Raw genomic sequence first — 18,266 nt, forward strand, 5'->3', positions numbered from 1 at the left:
GCCCGAACTTCCCTTGAAGGGTACCTAACTAATTCGTACCGGGAGGCCAAGAACATTCTCAGTAAAAAAAATACACTCGCCTTTCGTTGGAAAAATCAATTGTCATCAAATTCTATTAAAATAAACAATTCAGAACGTGATCGATGTTCACCAATTTATTTGTATATGTATTATTTGTGTTTTTGTAAGACCCTCCTCGACAATTCATTTATTTTTGAGATCCTGGACTATTGCCACATAAGGTAACAGGCCTGAATAAATATATAACTAATAAGGTTTACTTATAGAACAAAAATGCACAACACAATTTATGCATATAGTGACAAGATGTAGAATTGAATTAATTAATCATAAATATTAGTACAGTAAATTACTAGGTACTACTATTTCCTATGCTATAAAAATTATTTCAATTTTAAAACACGATTCAAATAGACAGATGAAAAGAAAACTTCATTCCGTGTGAACGTACCACCATAAAAAACGGTAAATTTCCAGAGTACTAACGTAATGTTTACTCTCGAATCGAGATGGAAACAACTGGAATTTTTCATGCTCTTTCCCATTGAAGGAAATTAGTTTATACCTGTGGTGAAGTCTCGTTACTAAACGATTATTTAAGGCCATGCATTAGTTGAGGCACGGTCTAAAAAGATCGTTGCTAGGCGATGTGCGGATTGCGGGTCGCGGGTGAAAATGACGCCTGTCAAACGAAATATTATTTCTCATATAAATCCAACATACGTCCATTTTATGTTCTGTTTATTATTCTATTAGTATCAATAATAATATATTCATTGACATGTTTGCTTTTTAAAGTAAATGGGTAAAGTTTTTAGTCATCTTTACACGATTTTTGAATTAATTGGCCCGTCGCCATCACGCAGCAAAGTGACGTGCGTCCGACTCCACGTTCTCTCAATGAATGCGAAGCAAGTACAAATTTTCGTCGCGCGTACAGTTGAACATTATTTGGCGTTTCACTGATGCGTAACCTTAACGTGTACCCTGTCTTCTAAAAAAAATACCAAAGTTTCTGTACTTGACGTGTATAATATAATAATAAAAAAGTATTATTTTATTCGTAAGCAGGTCTTAAAAATATCGCGCGAGCGACCAATATAAATAGGCAGTATGAAATTATTCGTCAACTAATAAATCTGTATGCAATACTAACACCGTGTGGCGTGAAATAGACAAGTTTCGTAAAATTTCAAGCGGAAAATAAACTGCACATCCAAGCTTGCGTGTGGCTTATTCCAGGGTACCCGATAATTCCTGAAAAATACGCCAAAAGTTTAGTTTAGTTTTTCTTTTTTCAAAACTCTGTGGGTGAGATTTTATATTATGCAACGTGTATTTAATCCAGTGCAAGGGTACAATAAGTTTGGGGAAAGTCTTAACTATTATTCCTTGTAAAACTCTGTTTATACACCCTCCACTCTATGGACGTCCACGATGGCTGAGCGGTTATGCATCAGGTTTATATGTCGTGGTTCCAGGTTTCGAATCCCGGGTCTGACAAAAAAATCACATATTGTTTTTCAATGCGTGTTTAGAACCAGAATCTGGACCAAATAGGTTAAGGCTATACCTCAGTTGAGGCACGGTCTAAAAAGATTGTGGCTAGGCGATGCGCGGATTGCGGTCGCGGGTGCAAATGACGCATGCCAAACGAAATATAATTTGTCATATAAATCCAACATGCGTCCATTTAATGTTCTGTTTACTGTTCTATTAGTAACAATAATAATATATTCATTGACATGTTTTCTTTTTCAAGTAAATGGGTAACGTTTTAGTCATCTTTACACGATTTAAGAATTAATACCCCCGTCGCCAACACGAAACAAATTGACGTGTTCCCAACTCGACGTTCTCTCTCCGAATGCCAGCGAGTCCAAAATTTCGTCGCGCCTATAGTTGAAAATTATTTGCTGTTTCACTGATGTATCGACTTAAGCAAGTGGCTAACATCCATTTCTCGTAAAACATAAATGTATTAATACAACCTCCAATCTGTGGAGGCCCATATGATTTTAGGATAGAACATGGTTTAAAAAATCTATAGAACCACATATAGGTATGTTCCATTTAGGTAAAAACTACCTTTATAATTATATGATAATTAATTTTCTTAACTTGCAACTGTATGTGGTTACATGTAAATTGTACGTAAAACATTTCACCGTGGCACAGTTCGCCGTGAGCTTTCTTATCGGAAAGAGATGACCGTTTACTATACGGTCTCCAATTTTATTAGATTAAATATGAACATTAATTCAATTTTCATAGCTGATTTTGGCAAAATTCATGAATTCGAGAATGAAAACCTCACCTAACCTAACAAATATTCCAGTATATCGGCTATTTTCAAAATTTGTTTGCTGCTAGCTTCCTGTAGAATGTAAACCGACAAGAACCGTGTTTTATTTAGATATGAATTTTATGTCAGTACTATACGGTCATATATTTCCGATGCATTTCACCGTGAAGTGTGAAACGGCGAACTGCTTACGTACAAGTTTCCGGACACGACTGTATGTATGTAGCTCCCAAAACATCACAGAAAGAGAGTGTGGATTGTGTTGATCTATATTTACTCTTACGCTCACCAGTGGCGTAGTGCATGGACTTTAATTATTTATCTATCTATCTTTAAGAGATTAGACACCATCTAGACACCATTAGGCACCGTGCAATGTCTTTGATTTACTACTTATTTTATGTACAAATACTGAGTCAAAACTTATCCTGAGAAATATTATCTTGGTTTGCCCAACCCATGTTGAATTTAAACACAGTGTTAGTTTTTCAATCATTTTTATTGACAATATTTTAATGATAAAATTAACTCATCTAATTATGATTTATGCTTACACAGAACAATATTACTTTTTGAAAGCATCAAACAATAAAATATTGATTTTTTAACAATAATTCATAAGAACAAAAGCAACAAACAATACTTAAATTGATATAATTTCAGTATGTATATTTTCGTAATAAATACAATCATAATATTTAATGAAAAAAATGACAGTTTGTGAAAATGCATAATATGCAAATGTGTTTTTTAATAATAATAAATACATAAATTTATTAATTTATCTATGAAATCGATATGACCTGTGTTTTTTTTAAGAGCAATGGTCATATACTTTAAGCCTTCCCTGATATCTTTTTTTTGTTAAATTTTAACAATTTATTCATTAAAAAATTAAATTAAATTGTTTTCTTTATGCTCTCATACTTGGTTCAATTTTAAGCAACTGCTCCAACGTTAAGTTGTTTACCCACCAATAATAATCATCTCAATCTATCATAATTTTAATTTAAAAATTCAAAATAATTTATTTTTTTAAAAAAATCATTAAACATTGATAGGTATAATATATTTCCATCCCGGCGTTAAAAATATATTATTTATCTTCTCTGATGCTACGCAACCCGGATACATAAAATTTGATAATCAAGTCAAGCTCGATTATTATGCCTAAGTTTGTATGTAAAAAATAGAAACACTTTTCCCCATTAAATAAACAATTTCAATATGCTGTTTTCAAAGAAATATTAAATTTGAAATATAGATTCACCAAACATAGAAGATATTATTTCGAAATAAAAAAAACATACCAATTAATTAGTAGGTAAGTATAGGTACAAAATGTTATGTTTAACAAAATGATAATATTAATTTTCTGCAAAAGTTTTATCTTTTTGCGGTATTTTTGGCAATGAAATTATTCCTTTAAAGGGTATATTATTACGGTTGATTTATTTAAATAAATATTTTATTTAATCTGTATCACACTTTATTTAAAGAACTACAAACAAGAAATAATTATATATCGTTTCTTAATATAATATTATTCCATTCCATCTTTTGTAATGTTGAATTTAATAATGAAATGATTTGAATGATAATTACATAAACTGGGTGATTAGAGATCTGAAATAATGGATTAAACTATGTACGATTGAAATTAAAAAAATCAGACAGTTACGCCTACGGCATCATCATTTAGTTGTGTATAATATCCTATCTCATTGTGGTTTCATAACACTAGATGCGTTAACAGTGTCCTTTGCAGACATATTTGAAGATCTAAATGCGATATCCAAATATATCACCCAGCAAATAGCACCACTTAACGTAAACATACAATATTCATCATTTTTTATCATTTTAATAAATTGTTATAGAATGTAGTGTTTATTATATTTGCACAACAAAGATTTCTAATAAATTGTTTAAAAAACCGATTCATATCGTTGGTCCACTAATATTAAAATAATTTCTTAATAATAACTTTCTACAGGACATGAAAAATATTTTAATCAATTATGTATGATAATTGCGATTAGGTACAATTGAATATTATCTCTTTCTGTTCTGAAGAAAATGTTGTGTAAAACAGATTCAAGACATAATATGTACATATATTTGAGGAACATATTATAATATAATATTATCGATATTGACGCCATTATAAAACATAAATATTTATACAAAACGTGTGTTTTAATAATTTGTTTCATTTAAACTAGAATGCCTCTCTTTCTAAATTACATAGTGTTACAATATGAGAAAGCTACAGGAAGTAAGACATGAATCAAAATTTCTATTTTTTCTATCTGACTGAATAAAATCGTGGTTTGAACTCGGTAATGAATTACAGATTGATATATTATTATATTATAATGTGTTATTATTGGGATAGGACCAACGATATGGAGATAATATTATCTCAGGTTGAATTTAGTGTTATTTCTGTATTCCTTTAGTATTTTGCTAATAGACAATTAATCCTTTATAAATTCCAATTATACTCGTTGCATACATTCATCTACCATTTAAAACGTCACAATTATAAAACCATCCAGCTAAATTAAATTCACGGAAATATGCAAATATAAATTACTTGCAAATATTAAATCCCACGCAGATATTGTCTATCCAATTACGTCAGGGATTCAATATTGGAACTTAGAATAATTACATATGTAGTGTAGTTATCATATCATTAGTATATTTACACTATGATATCTTACATTAATATAGAAGTAATATATTTTTACAATGTTATGTTCGAAATTAATAACTGTACGACAGAAGCTAAAAGACGTTAACGCAACCGCAAAATATGCTTTAATAAATTAAACAATTTTTACAGTTTATAAAATTTCATTAAGAATGACATTTTATAATTCAATTTTCTTGAAACTATGTCATAAGTATTCGATAAAAGCACTATTGGACATGATAGGTGTTACACAAAACGGATTTAATACAAGGTTGACGTGTTAATAATTTACAAAATTATTAACAACCAGGCCGAAAGCGTTGATAGTTTATAGGGATATTTAAACAATACCAGAAACTTTTAGCATTCACATACATAAAAGTAATTTGGACATTTTATCAACATCTAAAATGAGAGAGAAAAAATAATTTGAGTTTTTTATATTTTCAGGAATTTTTGCTTGATGGGTGGAGCAGAAAAATCAATACAAAACAATTAAATAACACTTGCTATCTGAACCCTGAACACATTACTATAATCCTACACAGAAATTTTGTACAATGTGTGTTAACATGTTTGGTTAAATCCTCGCAATCTTTTCTCGGAATTTTAAGCATTAAAGAGTCAGAATCACCAGAAAACATTGACACTGTTAGAGCTGCTGTGACACATAGTCTAGACATTAAGCCCATAAACACTCAACTGCACTGAAGTAAGATATTGGTACGTTGGCTATTACATTGTTCATCCATATTTCAATCTGCACGTTTATTTCGATATCCACAAACACAGTTCCAACAATATTCAGCAACAAATCATACTGCCAGAGTCTCCATAGCCGTTGTAGAAGCGTTCTTCTAAGCCATGGCATTTCTAAAAATGGAAATTTTGAGTTTGTCTGTCGAGCAAAATCCCCAGATTTGGCGGTGTTTGATTATTATTTTTCCATAATCTAAAGAGAAAGGTGTATATTGATCGTCCGCAACACACTATCTCTAAACTTAACCCATTCGCTGCGTCCAATGCAATTGGTGCGTTGCCCATCAGGTGGCCATTAGATACAATTAGCATGTTATTTAAATGTGGTAATTAAATACTAAATTAAAAGGTCCACAGCGAATGAATGGGTTAACACATTGACTGCTGACTAGATAATTACTTTTTAATTACCACATTTAAATATCATGCTACTTATATCGAATGGCCACCTAATCGTAATAAAATATTCAGGAAGAAATTACAAGGTTTCCGTCAAACATGTTAAGATGCTTAATGTAAAATTTGCGAACTTGATTACAGGAATATGTGCACCGATATGGAACCCATCTATCAAGCGTTATTTTTGAAAAGTAAAATGACGTATATAGCCAATGTAAAAAATTATTTATGTTTAATTATTTCATTGGAACCTGTAAATTGAAATTCCACCAATTCTAAAGTGTCCAAATTAACTAAACTATTGTTCTTAACGTTAGTTAGCCAGATTTTATATCTCAATCTGAATGACATGGTTAATAATTAAAACAATAGAAATTTTTATTTTATCTATTACTATAAGGTGTGTAGACTTCTGTGTCCTAGAATTTCAAAAAAATCTGGACGTACATAAGCGCTCAACGAGGCATATTCACTTTAAGATTTTTAATAATCCTGCAGAATATTCAAAATATTTTATACATGCCTTGATCATCAATGGAATTAAACACATATCAAAGATGATGAGTAAAATTTTCTTGAATGAAGCGTAATTCTATGAAAGTGATAATTTTCATACAAACTCTGAAACAAAACAGAAAGAGTAAATACTGTTGCATACAAAAGTGGCACTTATGTCAAACTGAAATTGCCATTAACGATTTTTATAGAAAAATCACAGAATGCTCCATCAGAAAGGAGATTCAAAATCTTTGTTTCATATAGATATTTTACCTCACGCAGGCAACCCCCACTCTTTTACGTAGATCGAGACATTTTGATGATTAGAACAATAGCCAATGTTTACCGCAACTATAACTTCTATCACATAATCGCATTAATATGACAAACGCAAACAAATTACGCATGGCTACAGATAAAAGATTATTGGTATGTAAATGCCAAACGATTCTTGTATGTATTAATACTAAGTTATACATGTACAAGTAGTGGATAGATGAGCCGCAGTCAAAGATTACAGAATCTTTTTCCATAAATTCCAACGTGTGAAACTTCGTTACACAGAAAGCCAGCATCCAATCTTTCAGTTATATATATTTATACCTATTAATTTTAATCGTACACACCCTAATATTTTGTAATAAACAGTATAAAACATGATATTAAATTTAATCCAATACATATCCATATTGTACGCACATACATTACACATTATAATATTAATGGAATACATTTTAAAAACAATATGGTTTCCTAAAATGTGAGTTTAAAAGAATGTACGAAAAATAAATTAATCTATAAAATGATTCTGCAATATTGAAATTAGCATTATATGTAGATTACGAATTATGAAAAATTTAAGTATACAAAATTATTTTTTTAATTATAACACTTTCGCAAACTATTTTACTTTTGCTTCTTGAACTTGCCTGCTAATATAAGAATCGTTCTTATGATAATAATAATATGTAACTGAAATATTTGGTCTGGATTTATTTTATAAGATGAAATGGTTAATGGAACTATAGGAAGGTATTCAAATAATGCGCTTATTATATTTTATCAATATTGTAAAATATACAACACATGTCCAATAAATTTTTAGATTGTGTTTATTCCACTGACCATTACATATTTCAATACGTAATTGATTTTAGGAGGATTTTTTAAATCATCCCTTTAAAATTGGTTAATTTAAGACAAATATTTAAAAGATGAGATTCAATCCGAATCAGAAGTAATACATATTTAAATATATCCCACAGTGAACTAGACGACACATTAAATAAAATGTAGTATTTAAACTTCCAAGTATGTATAAATCTACAACATGTATTATTTTCCAATTGCATGGGTATGCTGACAAATAATAATAGTTCAGTCAATGAGTGCTCAAAAGATGGGTGTAGAGTGCATGGAATATGTCACAATTTTTGACAATAACGTATATCTCGGAAACCGTTGGGAATTCGACAAATATGTATAGAGACAATTTTATAGGAAATTTAATTAGCTTTCATTTTTATTTGAAACATTTTTTCTACATGCTCCGTTTCCGATATAAGCGAAAAACCAAAAAATGGGACCTTTCGACCCCCCTCCCGCCTTTAGTTCACCTCCCAGCGGCGGGGATTTTTAGTATGTTTACCTACTAACTACTCCTAACAAAGTCCTGAAGTCAAAAATTGTGACATATTCCATGTACTCTACAATATATTCATTGTCTGGACTGTAAGGGAAATCTGAAATAAGAAATAATATTTATGGGACATATTTTTACTTCGGACAGAAAACTCTATTGTATAATAAATTTGAACCATTGTAATGGGGCATTGTAATATTAATGGGAATAAAAATAATTATTTTAGTACAACAGTTGGCAGTTGCTGTAATGGCTTTGATAAATATTTTTTCCAAAAAAAAGTTTTTAGAAAAAAAAAAAAAAACTACAAAATGCTCTCATCGGTCAGCATAAAACTGTGACCGACAGCCATTTTATCTTCTTCGTTACAAATTCATATCTCTACGATCTAAAATACATAGTTACGATCTGCTGCTAAATATGGATTTAAATCAGTTTTCTTAATACGTAATTATACATTCAGAAATAGATGAGAAACATATTTTGCATATTATAATCAGCGACAGTGCAATGGTAGCTGAGGATTTATTTGAAACATTACTTATGCTAAGAGGGATTTTGTGAAGAGTCTTACGGAAGAAATATAAAATAAGTATTTTAGCAGATTGGTCCAACAGTATGAGGAAGTTAAGAATATTATAAATATTGGACGAAAAAAATATATATTATACTCATGAGATTTCAAGAAGTGGAGATTATTAATTATAATGCGTGAATTACAAAATAAGTATAAAATTAGTCTTATTTTATTTGTTCAGCTTTACTAAATGCAAGACATATTCTGTTGAAAATTAAAAATACTTAAACCCCTTATTCCCACCACACACCATTTTCATTCATAACCGCACTCCACGACACCATAACAATAAATCTAAATTATTACACCTCTACCCTTTCACACAGAAGATGATTCATAAAATACAAATCTCCAAAGCAGCATTTGTACTTTCATTCATCCAAAAAATTAAATTGTTAGAAATAAAATAACTTAAGCATAAATAAATAAAAATGGCAAATGTGAATTGATATTCAGATGAGTGTAACAATCCTCCGTTGAATATGTTAATCCGACATGTGCGGTACTAGCCGTTAATATTGTTGGTTGTAGCTATTTTTACCTTTTTTGTCAATCACCGACGGATGGTATATGACGTGTCATTCTAAAACTAATCGTTTAAGCACAGCTACAGATAGGTGTCACTATTGCAGTGATGTAGAGTTTCCCTTGACAGGTGACATTACCGCTCTGATAGTAGTATCGCTCTCGCGTTGGTCAAATGGGTAACTTTATAATACTTCATTGACACAACACCATTTCGACGGAGTGAGCATTATAAACGAATAATATTTTGATTAACCAGTGGTTTCAATAAATCTGGAGGTACCAATTGTTTTTTTTGTAATATATTTTATTTTTGCACTTATCTTGGGCACGTCTTTTATTCAACAGGTTGTGGTTTTCACATAAAAGCACAATATGGAATTATATACTTCACATCGAAGAGTTGATTTTCTGTCATATTTCAAGAGGATGTCATGAAACTCTTCATAGTCGAAATTTATAGTTGATATGAAATCTGGCCGGATAACCCTGATAGATATCGGACGTTGATTATGGTCACTGTTCATCTTTGGTGGAAGGCCTTAAATACTGACATGATGTTTGCACTAATTTCAAAAAATTCTGGGATAATTTTGTTTAGTAAGAATAATGAGTTACCATTGGATTATACACCCGTTTAGCTTTATGATAGGCTACCTAGATGCCACTATATCTGTATCCATAACACTTAATATTGATTTAAAATATTGTTTAGGCGTTCCGAGTTTAGGGAAATGTTACTTCAAGGGTTTTTATTATTAGCTCATACGATGTGTCAATGTAAATTACTAATTATGTCTCCATTTTCAGTGAAAATACTTTAAAGTAAAGTTAAATACTGATATTTATTTATTATTATTTTGAATTCTTGTTTTGCTGTAATATGTGCAAGTTGCATAGAATCAAACTATAAACGATCCATAATTCAATACTTATTTAGAGATATTGATGAAAAACTTTGGATATCTTTGAAGGAAAAAATTATATTATATTTTTCTTGCTTGCGAATTAATCCTTGTGGAATTTTAAAAATATCGTAAAAATACGACCACGGTTTTCATTATCAGCTCTTAATATTGAATAATGGTGAGTTTTATTTATTAATCTACACAACTCGTACAATCATTACAATATTAGGCATGTGTATCCTAAAAAACATTATTGAGCACAAATATACACCAATAGATAGTTGAGTGGACAGAATCAATGAAATTAGCCTTTAGAGATTGAATGTGAATGTGTGAATGAAAAAAATATGGTGGAAAATAAAACAAAACAAAAATACAATAATAATTGTTTTATTCTGACAATAACTGTTTTTGCATAAGATTTAACCCAAAGGTTACCATGTAATTTTGGCAATGATTCAAAAATAATAAAATAACAAATTATACAATAATCATTAGGTTATTACGAATACATATCAAAATATCCAAAACATTCAGCAGCGCATCGACGCACAAAAGTTACGAAATATTCCACAATAAAAACAATTGACAGAGTCAACGATGGCGACTGCTCGTTTTAGATATTTAGATATCAATATAAATAAGGCGACGATAGAATTTTTAAGACTAAAAATGATAATAAATGAAATAATTTAAAAACATTTGATGAAATTTTCATAATAATTATTGATAAATGCAAAGTATGTATTGTATAACCGGTTGTTTTTTTTTTCTTTTCATTTCTCTTTTCTTCCATTCGATAGACATTATCATAATCACCTACGTATGTATAATCATTTAAAACTATGATGCAACTTATCATACAATACAAATAAAATTATATAATAATTATTATATTTTTACAGTGATATTAAATGTCCGCCTGCTAAGCCGACAAAACAAAATGAACAATATACTTGAATATTTATATTTAAAAAAATTATACAAAACAATTATGTGCGATCTTTTGTGTAACTTTGAAACGCGGTTCCAAAAATATGATTTTATAAATAATAAGGTTTACAAAATAGCCGCTGAACGACACAATATAAATGGCCAACTTATTCGAATATATTCTTTAATAAGAAAAAATCTAAAATGTCAGAAAAAGCTTACGATTAAATGCTCAGTTAGGATATAAACCGATGTGTCCAAAACAGTTCTCTTTGATAAACTATCCCCAAACTCGATAAATCTTTTAAATAGACCCTCAAGGCACGAAACAATTTTCCCAACCGGCGACACGTTTCCTGATTCGTCCGCTTTCAAAAAAATTTGATACCATACGGAAAAGGATACAGATATATTTATATAATGTTCTTTTTCATTAGCCATGAAAATATAAAATAAGTGCCAACGAAGTAGGCCACGAGGCAAATATATTCAAAACTCGACTGCGGACACATCTGATATATATCTCGAATGTTAAATATACACACAAGGCGGGAATAAATAAACGTACGCTAAAGTGATTTTTAATCCGAGAATATATCTCATATTGTAATAATAATTATAAATCTTTTAACATGGAAAATGCAATTGATCACTGGCCGAAAAAAGATTTGCATTCAACTTTTTACCAGTCATCGATCGGAGGCGTCGTCTTCCCTTCACGCGGGGGAGCCGGATGTCGTAAAGACCAAAATTAAATTGTACTCGGCTGAATACGATGGATATGTCACTACATACCATAGGTCGGCGTATATATTTTACTGTCCGTGACTCCGAAGTGCGACAGAAAATTAGTAGCAATGTTTCAATAATCCAATCAAATCCAAGAAATTATTTAAATCAGTTTTCTTTCGGCTGATGTTACTTTTTATTAATATACGCGAAAGCATCAGTATGCCGACAGTTTAAAATATTTTAAAAGTAATAATATAGACCTAAAAATATTTTACACGAAAGAGACTAGGTTAAAAAAAATATGTATAGAAAATAAGTTATGTTATACTGTTTCCAAACATACCTCCGTGCTACAACTGCATTTGAATTTATTTTGTACCAAAAAAAAATTATATTTATTCATCACAAATATAGAATGATATTTATAATATTAATAAGATTTTATTAATTATTTAATGGTCCAAAATACCAGAGAAAATAAACTTGAGATTTAGTTCTAGCCGGTGCCTTTAGGCTTCTTGTGAACTCCAAGTATCGCCATTTCTATTTATATCCCTACACTCTGAATTTCAAAACTACGGCAGTAATAAAATGATCTTTTCATTAAAAATTGAACATTATACCTACATTTCTCGCGAAACAATAATATTTTTGTAAGTATAAATTTATTTATGGCCACTGAAAAGGTTCAATCAGTTATATTTGGATTTTGACTAACATTTCAATAAATTTAACTAACCATTATCAATTAAGTTAAACACAAACCGATCACTTCAAGCATACCGTTTAGCATCTTTACACTTTTTTTACAGTCAAATGACATTTCGTTAATAATTATATTGAAGCCATATAGAGAAAGACCAAAAATGCGCACATTTTTCCTAGTTCGTTAAGCCATGCAAAAAACATGTACGCTCAAAATAGGCGAGAAGACGACAGTACACCACTTATTTACTGTTAAAGTACTGTCAGTTAAATTTTTGGAAATAACTCAAAAAAGGATAAAATAATATCTTTGTCTCTTCCAAGTCGATACGCTACTAAGAAACTTTTCAAGACATAATGAAAGAGAAAGCAATAAAAAGAGAGTATGTCTTTCACTTAGAAATACCATAGTTTGACATATCAAATGTGATGTGATCAGAAGATTCAATAAATTAGATTGTGAGTTAGTTATCCCGAGCAAAAGTATTTTTCATAGCACTAAATAAAGAGGGTAGCGTAAACTTCACTTTTCCTTACAAATGTATTGTATAAATCAAAAAATACAGTAAGTCATAATATAAATATAAATATACATATCATCAAACTTTGGTATCATACAACAAAATCAATCCCAATCAAACAACTGCCAAACAGACTTAAATAAAAAAAAACAACATATTCTCGAATGTCTCTATTTCCCGCAAAATTAAGTGATATAGCAATTTCAACAATCCCGGTTTTTAAATTAATTTAACTTCACATTCAGACAAAATTACAATATGTAATTACCATGGAAATAAATATAATGTATTTGATATGATTCGTGTAAACATCTTGTGCAACAATGAAATTTGGAATATAGACTCGATGTTGTTCACGGCGATAGCAACATTCTCGAACGAAAATAATAATATAAACGTACTGCGGCAACGTAAGACTCCATTTTCAATAGTTCAATCGCAAGACAAATCGATCGCTTAACATTCATACCGTCATTCAAAAGATCATCCGACAGCCACGCCGGTGTGTCCCGTGTCTCACATCAACACAACAACAAACGGAAATATCTAAATTTATAACAAATACAGAACATATAATATATAAACTTTAGGAAAGAATTTTACGTACAATCTACGACACATCATCTCATCAGCTCGAAGACCTGAATAGCCTGACAGTTTTCTTTGAAAGAAAAAAAATAACATTGATCATTAAGTTACACCTTCAAAGGTCAATCAATTGTGATAGAAGACCTTAATTGATGATTCATTAAAAAAACACTGAATGTTTTGGACATTACGTCATTGATTTACCATTCAGATTTCCTTTAAAAAAATCAGTATTACAATTTATTAAACCGATTAATTTTTACATAACGAAAACCAAATAACTATGCGCCTTCTTTACGTGAGTCGTTCATGAAAACTTTCACAACTGACTCGAGTTAATACAAATAAAGGTCGCAGAATTATTTGGTTCAGATTGCAAAAATTCTAGTCACCGGTGAGATATAAGCGTCAGATAAATTCGTACCGCAGACCGTGGTAATCAATCTTTTGAGATACAGATTGTTTATGATCGGTCTGCAGTTGTGAACAGATCACGACATGAGACCTGAACGACACGAATAAGATATTCTTAAACATCGACTGTGAACCGATTTCTCATTCTGCAGCGACAAAACGATCCAAATACCATACGACACATAGCCATATTGGTTTTTTTTTAAACACGTTGAAATGTTCATTTAATATTCATAATAATCTCCCTTATCAATTAACCGCTAGTCTAAACCGCCGTGAAATGACTCTCGACCCACTCTTTTTCCCCGTGGATTAATTTAAATATTTCAGTGTCTAATATAATAAAATAAGCAGTCTCTCTGCATGTTGATTACATACTCGGGACAATATGTCTAAAACAGAAGCGTACTGAGTGAATTTAATTCCATTATATCATTACTCACAGTCTTAATTTCTAAATACAATTAAAGTTGCGAACAACGTAAAATATTTACAAAACAAACTTCATAATACGAATGCGTCCTCGGAAATACTAAAGATGATTAGTGAACGGATTTCCGAAAAAGTAGACGCACCGGAAATTTCCATTCAGTTTGAGGCCTTGTTAAAAATTAAAGTGCAACATCCATATAGAAATATCGACATCTAAGATATATACTTTTACGGAAATGAATCATTATCATACACTGTTTGATTTGTCGTGTTAAATACATAAGAAAGCCTGTGAACGGAGGGGCGATCGGATTCCGACAAGGGCTTATATTTGGGGAGGGTTCCTATCGCCATTTCAAAGAGGTTTTTAGTCGGTTTGCGGCTGATCGTGTTACTGTTACTATCTGTCGGGGCTTTGCATTTCCTTGTTGATCTTCCCCTTAGAAATAGAGGAGCTTCCTAGTTCCAGATGCGGAGGAATGAGTCCCAGGAGCCCGTCGCTACGGCCATTCCGTTTTCGGTTACGCCCAAACATGATACGCGGTTATCGTGACCGGCTAGGATACCTGAAAACCACATCAGAAATATTAATATAATACAAGCTGAGTAGAAAAATTCTACTTTCTTATGCTGACCCCAAATTGTGTGTTAATTTGGACAAAATTGACAATTTATTAAGGCAAATGCAACATGGATTGACGGAAGATTTTGTGAGGGAGATATTTGGATATTCATACAACCAAAAATATTTCTCAAACTAGCTAGCTAAATGCATTCATAAAATACATATCAATAGTCTTTTATTTTGTTAACTATCAATTCATGGTTGAACTGCATTGTATTGTTGTTTAATTTAATAAAACGCATTTTTTTAATAAGTACTACAAAAAAATTGCGTTTTATTAAACTAAACAACAATATATCAATAGTCCTTGTAAAGAAAAAAGACATTTGAATTTCAACAAACGAAAATAACTTGATTATTGACAGGATACTAAAGATTATATCGATTATATAAAGAATATGTTGATAAGTCTAAAAACATCAATTATTCTCAGGGTTGTAAGGCTCGTTTCCTGTATGTAGTAAATCACGGAGGTTTTTAAATTTTATTTTGTTGAGAATTTACAAATATTTTACTAAAATTTAAAAACATATAATGTGATTTATCACAGAAAACCAAACGTACAAATAGCTGCCCTGAGAATTGATGTTTTTAGACTTAATAACATATTTCCACCATACATGGATATAATCTTTAATATCTTCCATTGGCTAAATACAATGTTATATCAAATTAGTTTCTGACTACCGTGATTTATCACAGAAAGCCAAACGTACAAATAGCTGCCCTGAAAATTGATGTTTTTAGACTTAATAACATATTTCCACCATACATGGATATAATCTTTAATATCTTCCATTGGCTAAATACAATGTTATATCAAATTAGTTTCTGACTACCGTGATTTATCACAGAAAGCCAAACGTACAAATAGCTGCCCTGAAAATTGATGTTTTTAGACTTAATAACATATTTCCACCATACATGGATATAATCTTTAATATCTTCCATTGGCTAAATACAATGTTATATCAAATTAGTTTCTGACTACCGTGATTTATCACAGAAAGCCAAACGTACAAATAGCTGCCCTGAAAATTGATGTTTTTAGACTTAATAACATATTTCCACCATACATGGATATAATCTTTAATATCTTCTATTGGCTAAATACAATGTTATATCAAATTAGTTTCTGACTACCTCTAACATGTAGTGCAATTCTTCGGGTATACCATGTGGAGCAAGTAGTCATTCTAAATTTTGTACAAGGCAAAGTAGAGAAAAAACAAACATCATGTGTATGAAATCACAGAAATAAAAAAATATACACATTCACACCATAACCCTTAAAAACGCGAAAAGGCGCTGAGTGAACCGGCTTTAAAGTTAAATATTCAATTGAAAATTCGACATTATAACTATTTTCAGCATTCTGTAAATTCTCAATCATCACTAAGATTAAAACATACCGGCCCTTTCCGTCTTCATTGAATCCCAAACGTTGCAGTTGAAATCGTCATAGCCGGCGAGGAGCAGTCTCCCGCTCCGGGAGAACGCCACGGATGTAATGCCGCAAATAATGTTATCGTGAGAGTACATTGCTAGTTCCTATCATCACAAAAAACAATTCATTAGCTGGGGAATCGTAACAACAATCTCATATAGGTACCATTAAATATTAAGCAAGAAACACACGAAAAAAAAAAACTCAATTGATCACATTCACTGTTCACACGTTCACTGCTGACACCGCGCAACACACGTTGACTGTTACGTGACCGACACGCGCACAATGCGTCGCCTGTTTAGTTTGAACCAATATAAAGAAGAGGCGTAGTGCGGCTTTCAGTCGCTTCTAGTCTCAGCACAGACATAGTGAACTGTTCATCAATTTGAATTGCCGCCATTCACATTGGTCACTTAGCGCGTTCTTTAGTCATTTTCGTGCATAAAGCAGCGTTTACACGAGGCAAAATATTTGACTTAAAAATATTTTTATTTTTCATTGGTTTCATTATTGGACAATAAATAAAACATTACATAGTTCTTGTTTTCATTTGAAAAAAAAAATCAATCTTCCTTAAAAATATCAGAATTAGTTTGACACAATATATGAGAAGAAATATCTATTTTTATAACTGGGAGGAAAACACACACGTTAACATCATTTTACTCCCTACTTCAATTATAGTTTGTCAATTTATGGCTACGACCGTATGTTGTAGCTTAACTACTGGGGAATGCCAAAAGAAATGGCGTATTTCAAAAAAACACTACCTTATTCTTAGGTCAATAATTATTATAAAGCAATCATTATTCGTAAGATGTTTATCACACTTGAATGGTCAAAGACATAGCTTATAATTAGTATCTTTAGAATTATCTTCAAATGTGTTAATCTTGCCCATTTTTTGAATAATAAAATGCCTAATTCTTGTCAAATTTGGGATCACAGAGATTATCAATATAATTTTTTATCGTAAATATTTCACTATAATAATGTCGACATAAATTATACTGATGGTTTTATAAATGCGTTTGAAAATTAATAAATGCAAAAAATCTTAACACCACTGCACATTTATGTACTCAAATGACTATATTCTATAACATTAGAGCGAGAGGTTTAAAAGAATACTATTTTATGTAATAAAAAACTTTATGCAGTCATCAAATGTTTAAAATAAATATAAAGGATAATAAGGCTTCAAAATTATATTAATAGATTATCTACAACGTTTAAGGAATATCCAGGATCATGCTTTGAAAATAGAAAAAAGCTTCATTTTGACCCACACTGAGCACGTCCGCCCTTACGCCCTTCCTAACCAAACTATAAACAGATAAAAAATATTATTCTATCTATAAAATATCCAAAGTTAAATATGATTTAATTGCATAATTTTAGATATTTTATAGTTAGACGAGTATTTTTTGACTTGGCTTGGTTTCCACAAGGTTTAATTGAATTTAAAAAAAATAACAAATACGTATGACTGACAGTTTAATGTGCACTATTTATGGCGAATCTTAGCAGT

At 30.7% G+C, this 18,266-nt stretch overlaps 1 protein-coding gene across 1 annotated transcript in view; it reads right to left on the reverse strand.

Moving 5' to 3' along the window:
- Window positions 1–12,982: 12,982 nt before the first annotated feature.
- Window positions 12,983–18,266, reverse strand: part of LOC147067509 (guanine nucleotide-binding protein G(I)/G(S)/G(T) subunit beta-1) — a 34,487-nt gene continuing 29,203 nt past the window's right edge. The window contains exons 8-9 of the mRNA XM_085953622.1: window positions 16,698–16,836; window positions 12,983–15,226 (exon numbers count right to left, since the gene is read on the reverse strand). Of these exons, the coding sequence (XP_085809748.1) occupies window positions 15,120–15,226; window positions 16,698–16,836 (246 nt within the window). The 3' untranslated portion in view covers window positions 12,983–15,119. The remainder of the gene's footprint in view (window positions 15,227–16,697; window positions 16,837–18,266) is intronic.

Source organism: Rhyacophila brunnea, unplaced genomic scaffold (genome assembly GCF_057557595.1).
Source record: "Rhyacophila brunnea isolate RB1 unplaced genomic scaffold, BYU_Rbru_1.0 scaffold_4, whole genome shotgun sequence".
Lineage (NCBI taxonomy): Eukaryota > Metazoa > Arthropoda > Insecta > Trichoptera > Rhyacophilidae > Rhyacophila > Rhyacophila brunnea.